The sequence below is a fragment of the Natrix helvetica genome, assembly GCF_964273705.1.
Source record: "Natrix helvetica genome assembly, chromosome: 1".
In the NCBI taxonomy this organism is placed as follows: Eukaryota; Metazoa; Chordata; class Lepidosauria; order Squamata; family Natricidae; genus Natrix; species Natrix helvetica.
Genome location: NC_138548.1, coordinates 305,311,093 through 305,323,274, shown reverse-complemented (window position 1 = coordinate 305,323,274; position 12,182 = coordinate 305,311,093). Strand labels below are relative to the sequence as shown.

Sequence of the window (12,182 nt, the reverse complement as noted above, 5' to 3'; positions counted from 1 at the left end):
CCAAAGTTGTGTTGCTAGCTAGCAAAAGTCAACAAGGCATCCATGTACCATGTAGCTTATAGGAAGTGTCAACAGATCACTCTGTTGATGGAGTTCTCTGAGGTGGCATCCCATTGCAGGGAGGTAGGATCAGCTCAGTTATGCCATCCCCACCCCCAGCATCTGATAAGACTATTAGATTCCAGAGTGACTTTGAGCCAGATACTTTATCAGCCAAGTGTTGTTCTGAGGGAAATAAGTGGCACAAGTATTAATTAGTGTTCACCATTTTGAGTTTAGGTAGGTAGGTAGGATAATGCTACCTGGTTTGAAAGAGATAGTTATGAAACTTCTCCTTAAGTGGCTATTAATCATTTTCAGTAAAATTTTGTTAGACTCTTGTTAGTGAAGATTGTTGAAAAATGATTAACCAGTACCTCCAGAGTGCACTGGAGGAGGCAGATTGTCTAGGTCCTTTTCAATTGGTATTCAAGTCTGGTTGTAACACTGAGATGTCATTTATCACACGTACTGGTAACCTTTGATAGTCTCAGAATGATGATAGAGCATCCATTGTGGCCTGTTTGGACTCTCAGCAGCTTTCAGAATCATCAGTCATGGTATTGTTCATTGGAGGATTAGATGTGGGGGATGCATGATGCTTCAGTAGTTGTTCTCCTTGTTTCAGTCTGGCTCCAGGCAGAATTGATTGAGGGGAAGAAATTGAGACTCCTGCTTTCTGAGGTTCTTCAGAAATCTACTCTCCCCTGGGTCCATGGAGTTGTTGGGTGAGATCAGTCATCAACAATTAATACCACTTTATAATGCCTTGGTAAGGCCACACTTGGAATACTGCATTCAGTTCTGGTCGCCACGATGTAAAAAAGATGTGGAGACTCTAGAAAGAGTGCAGAGAAGAGCAACAAAAATGATTAGGGGACTGGAGACTAAAACATATGAAGAACGGTTGCAGGAACTGGGTATGTTTAGCTTAAGAGAAAGAAGGACTAGGGGAGACATGATAGCATTATTCCAATATCTCAGAGGTTGCCACAAAGAAGAGGGAGTCAAACTATTCTCCAAAGCACCTGAGGGTAGAACAAGAAGCAATGGGTGGAAACTAATCAAGGAGAGAAGCAACTTAGAAATGAGGAGAAATTTCCTGACAGTGAGAACAATTAATCAGTGGAACAGCTTGCCTCCAGAAGTTGTGAATGCCCCAACACTGGAAGTCTTTAAGAAGATGTTGGATAGCTATTTGTCTGAAACGGTATAGGGTTTCCTGCCTAGGCAGGGGGTTGGACTAGAAGACCTCCAAGGTCCCTTCCAACTCTACTATTGTATTGTAATTAATTTGAATTTGAATTTTATTGAATTTATAGACCGCCCCCTCTCCCCAAAGGGACTCGGGGAGGTGTACAGACAGCAGCTAAAAAACCATATACATAGTAGAAAATATTAAATACCCCTTAAAAACAGATTAAATGCAAAGCTGTACAATAATAAAAATTAAAAAGCAGTCTAAAAGCCTACCCCCGAGAATTTAAAATACAGGCCAGAAAGATTGAAGATTAAAGCTACGGTTAGGCCAGGCCAGCTAAGTGGAACAGGTGGGTCTTAAGTTTCTTGCGGAAGGAGCGGAGATCGGTGGTTGTTCTGATGTCGGGGGGAGGTCATTCCAGAGGGTCGGGCCCATCACAGAGAAGGCCCTACTCCTGGGCGCTGCCCACTGGCATTGCCTAGTGGACAGCACCCAGAGGAGTCCCTCTCTGTGAGAGCGAATCGGTCGCAGGGATGTGTGGGGTAGGATGCGATCCCGCAGGTAACTAGGTCCTGTGCCATGGAGCGCTTTAAAGATGATAGTCAACACCTTGAAATGCACCCGAAAAGCCACAGGAAGCCAGTGCAGCCCGCGCAGGAGAGGTGTTATATGGGAGTACCTAGTACTTCCCATGATTGCCCGCGCGGCCGCATTCTGGACCAGCTGCAGCCTTCGGGTGCATCTCAAGGGAAGCCCCATGTAGAGAGCATTGCAATAGTCCAGTCGGGACATCACTAGCGCATGGGTGACTGTGTGAAGGGTGTCCCGGTCCAATAGGGGACGCAATTGGCGCACCAGGCGAACCTGGTGGAACGCCCACCTTGCCACGGCTGTCACATGGTCATCCATCGACAGCCGGGCATCCAGGAGGACGCCCAAATTGCGTGCCCGCTCCACGGGGGCCAGTTGTTCGCCCCCGATGGCCAGTGATGGAACCCACTGGTTGAACCGGGGCGCCGGTAACCACAGCCACTCCGTCTTGGAGGGGTTGAGCTTGAGTCTGTTACTTCCCATCCAGACCCGTACGGACTCCAGGCACCGGGACATCACTTCGACGGCATCGTTGGGGTGGTTCGGGGTGGAGATGTACAGCTGAGTATCATCAGCGTACAGATGGTACTCGACCCCAAAACCACGAATGATCTCACCCAGCGGCTTCATATACGTGTTGAACAGGAGAGGCGAGAGGACCGACCCCTGCGGCACCCCACAAGTGAGTGGCCTCAGGGTCGACCTCTGCTCCCCTGTCAGCACACATTGCGTCCGGCCGGAGAGGTAGGAGGAGAACCACCGTAAGACGGTGCCCCTCACCCCCAACCCCTCCAGCCGACGCAATAGGATACCATGGTTGATGGTATCAAAAGCAGCTGAGAGGTCTAGTAGGACCAGGATGGAGGAGCAACCCCCATCTCTGGCCCTCCAGAGATCATCCACCAACATGACCAAGGCCGTCTCCGTGCTGTGACCGGGCCGGAAACCGGACTGGCGCGGGTCTAGATAACCTGCGGGATCGCATCCTACCCATACATCCCTGCGACCAATTCGCTCTCACAGGGAGGGACTCCTCCGGGTGCCGTCCACCAAGCAATGCCAGCGGGTGGCGCCCAGGAGTAGGGCCTTCTCTGTGATGGGCCCAACCCTCTGGAATGACCTCCCCCCCGATATTAGAACCACCGCTGATCTCCGCTCCTTCCGCAAGAAACTCAAGACCCACCTGTTCCAATTAGCTGGCCTGGCCCATTTATAGTCCTATTCTCTAAGCCTCCTGGCAGTTATTTTAATTTTGGGGTAGATTTTGGGGTAGATTTTAATGTTGTTTTCTAATTTTATTATTACTGTACAGTTTGTATATCACCTCCTCTATGTATATGTATGTATATGGTGTTTTAACTCTGACTGTACACCGCCCCGAGTCCCTTCGGGGAGAGGGAGCGGTTTATAAATCTAAATAAATAAAAATAAATAAATAAATCAACTTCCTCCAAGTGGCGTGGGAACTGTTGTGCCACCACACTCTCTACAACCTTCGCCAGAAAGCAAAGGTTGGAGACAGGACGATAGTTAGATAACATAGCTGGATCCAGGGAAGGCTTCTTGAGTAGGGGCCTCACCACTGCCTCTTTCAAGGTGGCCAGCAGGGACCCCTCTCTCAAGGAAGCATTGACTAACTCCTAGAGCCAACCTCGTGTGTCCTCCCAGGATGCCAGTATAAGCCAGGAGGGACACGGGTCCAGTAAACATGTAGTGGCTCGCAGTCGCCCACCCAACCTGTCCATGTCTTCGGCCGTAACAGAGTCAAACTCCTCCCAGAATGGTCCCTCAAGACTCGCCTCCGACGTCCCTTCTAGACAATGATTAATAGTACAATGATGATATTCAATCATACATCTTTATCCCAGGTCACTAAAATGATGTCATCAAGGTTCTCTCCTAGTGCCTGGAAGCTGAAGGAGTTTGGATGTGGAAGATCAGGTTTCAGGTCAGTCCTGGCCTGGGTTTTAGGCCCCTCCCCATCAAGAAACATCTATCCATACTGAGCTAGCCTTGACTCTGAATTGACAAGCATTGTGATCTACCTGGACTTACAGTTCCTGCTCAAAAAAAAAGATGGCAGTCATAGCTAAGAGCGTTCATCTTGTATGCTAATTGCACATATTTCTCACGCCCTACTCACACTGGCTCATGCCTTGGTCAGTGAAAACCTTTTAGGTTTTAGAATTAAAACATGTTTTAATCAAAACAGAAAGAAAATATATCTTTGGTTCATTGTTTCATTGTCAAAGTTACTCTTTGTAACTGTCAGCTTGTTATTTTCATCACACAATAATAATACTCTGCTTATCAACTTTTCCTATATATCAACTGTAAATTATTCCACAAAAGAAAATGAAAGATGGCTGGCAATGTTTATGTTTATTTTTGTATGCATCAGAAAAAAATACAACTAGAACAATAACTTTATTGGGATCAGCAAAACTGTCATAACGCAATGAGTAAAGTTTTGAATTCTTCAGTACTTCAACTTGAACAAAAGAGGGATGTGCAATAAATATAGTGGAGGGGTAGGGACCAATAATCTGTAGTTGTCAGCTGTCTTACATATGTACCTGCTGCTCATCTTTTATGAGTCTTATATTAGCCAGATATAGGGCTAATAGAGAATGAATGGAGTAGGAAATTCTTTGAATATCTAGGATAGAAAAGAATTACATTTGAGATACACTCTGCAATGGAAAGCCTGGGGTTTGCCATTACAGACACTATAACTTCAAATTGTAAAATCAAAAATTCAAAATGTTCACATTATTGAATATGTGTATCAGAATTTATAAAATAATTATATAGGGTCTTGAAAGTGATCTTATTTTCACGCATATGATTGATATTATTCTCTTTACAAAATAATTTATATGACAAGTTGTAATAGGGGGGGAAAACCTTCACAATATTCACAGAAAGCTCTCTCCTTCCTCCAAGTATAAAGCTTTGTTTCTCAGAAAAACAAAACAAGGATTATAATATAAAGGCATTCTTGTTCAGAAAATGGCTTGAATCTGGCTCTTTGTTTCTCAATACAACAGTATTACAAATACGTATCTTTGTTCCTACAATCCATAAGAATCTGGATGAGTTTTCTATTTCACTTTGCATGAAAAGTGTTCCATGAAATCCACAGGCAGCAAGAACAGAAGGATCTCTTGTATTAGATTTCTAACTGTATATAATGATGGCATGGACAAAATGGTTCTTGAAAAAAAATGACTATTCAGCAGCAAAGCAAATGTTACATATATATATATACTGTAATGTAACATATACACCACATACACCCATGATGGTGAACCTATGGCACATGTGCCAAAGATGACAGCCAGAGCCATAATTGCTGGCACAGCAGCCCTTGGCAGCCCTCAACTGATTTTTGGCCTTCCGGAAGGGCGGAGAAGCCATTTTTGCCCTCCCCAGTCTTCAGGAAAGCTCTGTTGCCTAGAGAGGGCAAAAAAGAGGCCCAAGTTCCCAACTGTAAGTTCAGGAACAAACTTCCAGTTGGCCTGTTGGGCCTGTTTTTCTCCCTCCCAGGCTCCTGAAGCTTTCCTGGTGAGGACGAAAAATGGCTCAATGGGCAAACCAGATGTTTGTTTCTGAACTTCCGGTTGGACTGTTTCTCGCCCTCTCTAGCATCCGGAGGCTTTCCTGGAGCCTTGGGAGGGTGAAAATGGCCTGGGGAATACGGAAATTCCACCCCACGTGGGGGTCACTTGTGCATGCATGGTGAGGGAGATCACTCTTGCAAGTACAGGTGGGGGGGCACACATACACGAGCAATAGTGCATGCACACACAATTTTGGCACACCTTTAGAAAAGGTTATCCGTCACTGACATATACTATCGATGTATAACACATATGCAATAATGCTTAAAGTGCAACATTTCTTTCATTATTTTAGATTGATAAAATAAATCTAAAGTTTGAATTATCAGAATAACAGAGTTGGAAGGGACCTTGGAGGTCTTCTAGTCCAACCCCCTACTTAGGCAGGAAACCCTACACACTTCAGACAAATGGTTATCCAACATCTTCTTAAAGACTTCCATTGTTGGAGCATTCACAACTTCTGGAGACAAGCTGTTCCACTGATTAATTGTTCTAACTGTCAGGAAATTTCTCCTTAGTTCAAATTGCTTCTGTCCTTGATTAGTAAATACAGGGGTTATCACTAGTTTGTCTCTTTCTTTCCACTTAAGCTTTTCCTTTTGAGTAGCTTTTCAATAACAGGCTGCCACTTCTGTTATGTTATACATTGGGAGTGTAGATATTCATTCCTGCAATATGTGTTCATATCCAGCATTGGAATATTACTCATACTTTTTCTGGCACAGAATTTCATTACATTAGACAAAAGTGTTGGGGTATTTACACTATTGCCTTTGCATGCATTAATTGTGTTTCCTATTCACAAAACAACTGTGGTTCTAGCAGATAATGTTCTGGAACCAGAGGAAAAAATAACCAATAAATTAGTTCCTTAGTCATCTGTACCAAGGATTTGTTACTTTCCAAACAGAGCTGGATTTCCTAGTTAGTGAATAATGTAAATACTGAAGAAGGCAGTAATTTGAGATCTCAGATGGGAAAACTGGCTTCCCTCCGTGAGTTGGAGAGTTTAAGCCAGCAGACATTAGGGAATCATTGTGAGATCATGAATCAGAGCTTGACTGTCTCCTGAAACTTGGCTAACTTTTGCTCTGCAACTGCTAAATGTGCTACTTTATTAGGTTCTTCAGAACAAGTGTGCTTTTTGCAGCACTTTTGAGGTGGTCATGACGGGAGATGGCAGTGCAATGTGGAATCTAATGTGGAAATACTGCATTTCAGTCAGGACAATCAGGTACTGTTTGAAATTTACAGCCTGTCCTGTGGGCTCAGTCCGTTTGTCTGGGGCAATGTTCCATTCGGTTGGCTTTCTGTGCACTACAGCAAATGCTGACTGAAGAAGAGTATTTTTATTTTCCTTCAGTTGTGCTGGGGGTCAAACTGTGTTTTAGCCCTAAAAGTTTAACTCTTTTGTATGGATAGCACTTGTAGTATATGTGACATATATTCCACCATTGCTTTTGTTTACAGGCACTGCAAGTGAACTTGGTAGGATATAAGTAAAACCATAGGAGTAACTTAATCTATTCCTTTGGGTAGTTTTGTCAGAGTCTTACTTGATGTTCTATATGTCTTTTTAAAAAGGATATCCATTTCAGTACAGCACTATACTGAACCTTTCCTTATTCTTCTCACCTGTTTGTTATACTGAATGTTTTTCTAAGTTCTGATCCTGTAACTTTGAAAGAAGCTGACGTGAGGCCATTAAGCAAGTACTTGTACTGGCTTAGGGAGTTTCTTCCTTATTTATTTCATGCTATGATTTCTTTTAAGCCGTGGCGTATGTTTTGCATGGGATTTTTGTAGCCGATACTCTCAAGGAAATACATGGTCTCGGTAAACACTGTATTTTACACTGTAATTATTAACTGTGGTAAAGAAATGGTATAGTCTGGCTATTTGCATGACATTTATTTCACATTTGTTTAAACACTTAAGGGGCTTTAACATTTCACTTTCAATCCTAGAGGGGGGGGGGAATCTGTTGTATCTGTTGATCCCAAGAGGTCCAAAGAGCAAAGGATTACTTAAATATAAAGTAGTTTTGATTGCTTGGAGTTTCCATAAATGTAAAGAATAGTTTGGGTCACGATTAGAAGCACTACTAGAGTGACTATGGAATAGTGAAATAGTTTCCATTATCTTATTAAGAATATTAACTCTGACCTTCAGGACATGAAAAAATATACTCTTAAATATATGCACAAAAAATAAGCAGCAAGGCGGAAGCAGTGAGTCACATACAAGTAAGTAAAAGCACTGCAGATTTAAAGAGGATTGGTATTTGTTTATATAGCTGGCAAATAACTATTTCTAACTTTGCTACAGAAAAGAAATATAAACGTCGGGACTAAATTTAGATTTGCCGTGTTTTCAAGTATGGTCATGTTTCTGCTTTGCCCCTATTATTGCATTCCAAACTGATAATCTTGATACAGATCTTTAAATGTTTGGAATAAAGTTAGTGTGAAATGTTAGTTAGAAGTCATGTGCCTACTGTGAAACAGCACTGAAATTAGCTTTTGCTTAGAGCAATGTATTCAGGATTCCCCCATGTGATAAGAATTACAGACCCTTAAAGCAGCTTTGTTAATTGTCTATACTTTTCTAAAAGAAAATATTAGATAAAACCACAGATAGGCTACCAATAGGCTGCACATAAGATCTAACCCTTTCTTCTTGCCACTTTCATAAATCTCAGCCTACTGGATCCCTGAACTACTCACCCACAATACCCAGCCATGGGGTAAGCTCTTCCCACATTGGTTCCCCTTTCCCTTCCCTCCCATTTCCCTCCCTTTCCATCAAAAAACTTTGAAATTTTGTTTTTGCATCTAATCAAAACAAACTAGCCCAGAAATTAACTAGTATAGTCAGTTTAGTACTAGAGATAAACATTGCTTTCTGTCTGAGTTCAGGTCAAGAGTTTTAAACATGTTGAGTATTTAAATCAGGTCAGGAGGTCATAATTTCCAGATTATCATATTTCAGGAAAGGATACAACTTGATAATTAACTGTGCATTGCTGCAGCCACTTTCATTTTCATCAATGCTTTTTCTGTCCAGAAGGACTCAAACTTTCAATAAGTATAAGCATTATCAGTTAAAGGAAAAAGTATACAATTGTACAAATGAAATCCCTTCATGTCTTGTATGTAAGAGCATCCATTGTTTTCATCTGAAATGTAGTGTTCATAGTACAGTGGTCGGCAAGCCGCGACTCGCAGCTTGCGGCTCTTTACACACTTTAATGTGGCTCTTCTGTGTGCCGGGCGCCCGCTCCCCTCCCTCCTCTCGGGCACTTCAAAACAAGCGCCCCTTTCCCTTTTTTCTTTTCGACCCACAATGATTAGGGAGGATCCTGAAGTCGGGTGGGGACGAGAAGCGAAGAGGCAGAAAAAGAAACTGAGGCTAAGGAGCTTCCCCCCCGCCTCCTCCCAGCAAAAATCTAACCGGGGAGCCGGGCGGGCAGTAGCAAATTAGCCGATCACACCGCGTGATCAGCTAATTTGCTACCGCCCGCCGGCTCCCTGATAAGATTTTTGCGGGGGGGGGGAGAAGCTCCTTGCCTCCGTCTCTTTTTCTCCCTCCTTGCTTCTTGGGGCTCCACCAATGGGGGAGCAAGGCCCGCCCAGCGCCAGGCTTTGGGCTAACACAGAGGTCTGCAAAGGTGGCTGTTTTAAGACTGGTGGGCTTCAATTCTCAGAATTCTGGGAGTTGAAGTCCACCAGTCTTAAGAGCCAATTTTGCAGATCCCTGCCTGGGCTAATATGATTGATGCCCTTGGTGGACTTCAATTCTCAGAATTCTGGGAGTTGAAGTCCACAAGTCTTCAAGCTGTCAGGTTTGAAGACCCTGGTTTTTTTTTTCTAAAGGGTTAGGGGTGCAAGGGTCTTGCAACTTGACAGCTTTAAGACTTGCGTGCTTCAAATGCCAGAGTTTATTGAAACTAAAAACAGTGTATATTTTTTTCTATGTATTTTCGGTTTTAAAAATGTGGCTCTCAAAATAAATTTCAATCGTGGTTTTGGCGAGATTTGGCTCAGTTGAAAAAAAAGGTTGCCCACCACTGTCATAGTAGAACAGAATTATTTTATATTATTTAAATTAGACTAAAATGATGATAGACTGGTTTGCCTAGCCAGACTATTCCAAGTCTCCTTTCCTTGCAGGCTTTCCTTGCTTCATTTAACTGACTCCATCCTTCTGATTCTTTCAACTATATGGGACCGCTTCATGCTTCTCAGGAAGCACCAGATTCTGTTCAAAATAATTCATCCATATATTTAATAAATGTTAGTCCATCATTCTGTTTACCTCTCACATGCTTGCCAACTGATCATTTTTCATTCTACTGATAAGGAGAATGTCTTGAAAAATCCCTTTCACTTATTGCAGTAAAATAATCAAATTATTGTCTTAAATTATTTTCTTACACTAGACTAGAGAGTAACTAATGATAATATCCCTGTGTGTCTGCCTGGGCTCTTTAAAATGTCCTTAGAGTTTTGACTTTTAAGGTTACTGTTATGCAAAAAAAAACAATAAGTATTGTGTATAAATGATACCCAGGACTACATGAAATGCTTCAAATTTTAAAAAATAAAATTCTTCACATAATTTATATTGTATGTCCTTGTGGTGCTAGTATTTCAGATCTAGAGAATCATGCCAGTACAAAAACAATAGTAAACACTGCCAGGAAAGGGATAAAATCAATTAGATATTGCATTACCAATGTTTTTAATAGTAAGGCCTGAAGTAGTTTGTTCCCAAATTTGGTTTAGTGGTTGGAAAAGTAGACTGGAACGTTCTTAGTCAACATATTCACTACCCACAGGGAATAAATTGCAGGGTTTACAAGAGAGTAATGCATAGCTCTATGCTTGCATCTTAAAGTTCAATTTTCAAGGAATGAAAGAAAAGATTTGATGGTTTGCTTTCAAAGCTTTACACATCTGGAAAAAGTAAAACATTGTTCTTTCATTGTGAGATGTCATAGTGCTTTCATCATGTCCAGACTTTTTCCATCTTGTTTCAATGAGCAGTCTTTCAATTATTGTGTTTCGTTTCTGTTGCAAACAATATATTAGCATCTTTCTAAATAGTACTGGCTTCAAATTTTACTGATAGAAGAGAATATTTGTTAGTTAGGGTTGAGCTGTGGGGTTCTTGGTGCTCTCTGAGCTTCATTGTTTTCCTGCAGACGTTTCTGCCAATTATATATTATTAAAAATAAATCAGAATACATAATTTGTATATTCCTATTGGAGGTATTAGGAGAGGAAGAGAAAGAGGAATGGCTCTGAGAACTTTTATTAAAGAAACTGGCCAAAACCACTATGTTGAGTTTTAACATAAAGTGGAATGGTATAATCCCATACTGAGTTCTGCATTTCTGTTTAGCATGTGTCAAATATATCTTTAGGATACCTCTGTTTTTATAATCAAGTACAAAACCAAAAACATTGAGTCTGTGTTCATATGATCTGCATAACTAGGTCAATGAAAGCAGTGTTAGCCCTTGTGTCAGAAGGAGCTGGAGCACAAAACATCCCATGGCATTTGGAGCTAAGATAACTTTCCCAGATTCCTTTGTGCTATGCAAATAGAAACAAAAAAATAAGAAATTGAGATATTATCCAGCAGCCAGCTTATTTACAGTTCTATAGTTGCCCTGCAAACTTTACAGAGTTATTTTTTTAAAAAAAAGTAAAGCCACAACTTACAAAGGCTTTCCCATTTCAGAGATAAACTAAAACAATGTCCAATGTTTTCATGTCCTATTATAGGGTGGTCTTAGAACCAGATTCCAGGATATTCAAATTCCTGCAAGAAATTGACTTGTGACACATAGCACACTGTGTGCCCCTAAATTAATCTGCTGTTACCATGTATGGTAGGTAACAGTCAGCCATAATGAATGTTACCAATAGTGGTGGGTTTCAAAATTTATAGAACCTCTTCTGTAGGTGTGGCCTGCATTGTGGGAGTGGCTTGCTGGCATGTGACCGGATGGGAGTGGCTTGCCAGCCATGTGACCGGGTGGGAGTGGCTTGCCAGCCATGTGACCGGGTGGGAGTGGCTTGCCAGCCATGTGACCGGGTGGGAGTGGCTTGGCAGTCATGTGACTGGGAGGGCGTGGCCAACTCGTAAAATGTGGTGAAACTCACTTAACAACGCTCTTGCTTAGCAATCAAAATGTTGGCTCAGAAACTCTGGCATTTGAAGCATGCAAGTCTTAAAGCTGTCAAATTACAAGACCCTTGTACCCCTAACCCTTTAGAAAAAAAACTCAGGGGCGTTCAAACTTTGCAGCTTTAAGACTTGTGGACTTCAACTCCCAGAATTCCTCTTCTCACTCTTCATCTTGATGATGTGCGGACGGACGGGGGGGGGGAGCTTTAGTGCACAGTGGTGAAGACTGCCATGTTGATTTTTATCTTAGGCAGCAAAAAACCTTTTGTTCCAGCATTGATAGACTGATGAAGTGTTAGGAGGTATCTCCGTTGGGAGACAGAAAGTAGCACAGCAGAATATGCAGCCGGAGAGAAAAACATTGGTAGTAGAAACACATGAATAGAGTCACAGACACTGCTAGTAAAATTAACTAGCTTTACTACTAAAGTCGCTTCACAAGCAGTGATAGTAGATAGTAGATATTAGTCCAAACACAATTCAAAGAACAAACAATTGCTTACAGTCGCAGTTCCCATTCCAGTCAT

The 12,182-nt window shown here is 42.0% G+C and overlaps 1 protein-coding gene across 9 annotated transcripts in view; it reads left to right on the top strand.

Moving 5' to 3' along the window:
• Positions 1–12,182, top strand: part of IQSEC1 (IQ motif and Sec7 domain ArfGEF 1) — a 333,281-nt gene that overhangs the window by 178,500 nt on the left and 142,599 nt on the right. Inside the window, exon 1 of one of the 9 annotated variants that reach the window (XM_081968711.1) lies at positions 6,518–6,691. The exons of the other annotated variants lie outside the window; for them this stretch is intronic. Within the exon in view, the coding sequence (XP_081824837.1) occupies positions 6,624–6,691 (68 nt within the window). The 5' untranslated portion in view covers positions 6,518–6,623. Of the gene's footprint in view, positions 1–6,517; positions 6,692–12,182 lie in introns of those variants that run through there. 9 annotated transcript variants of the gene reach the window in all.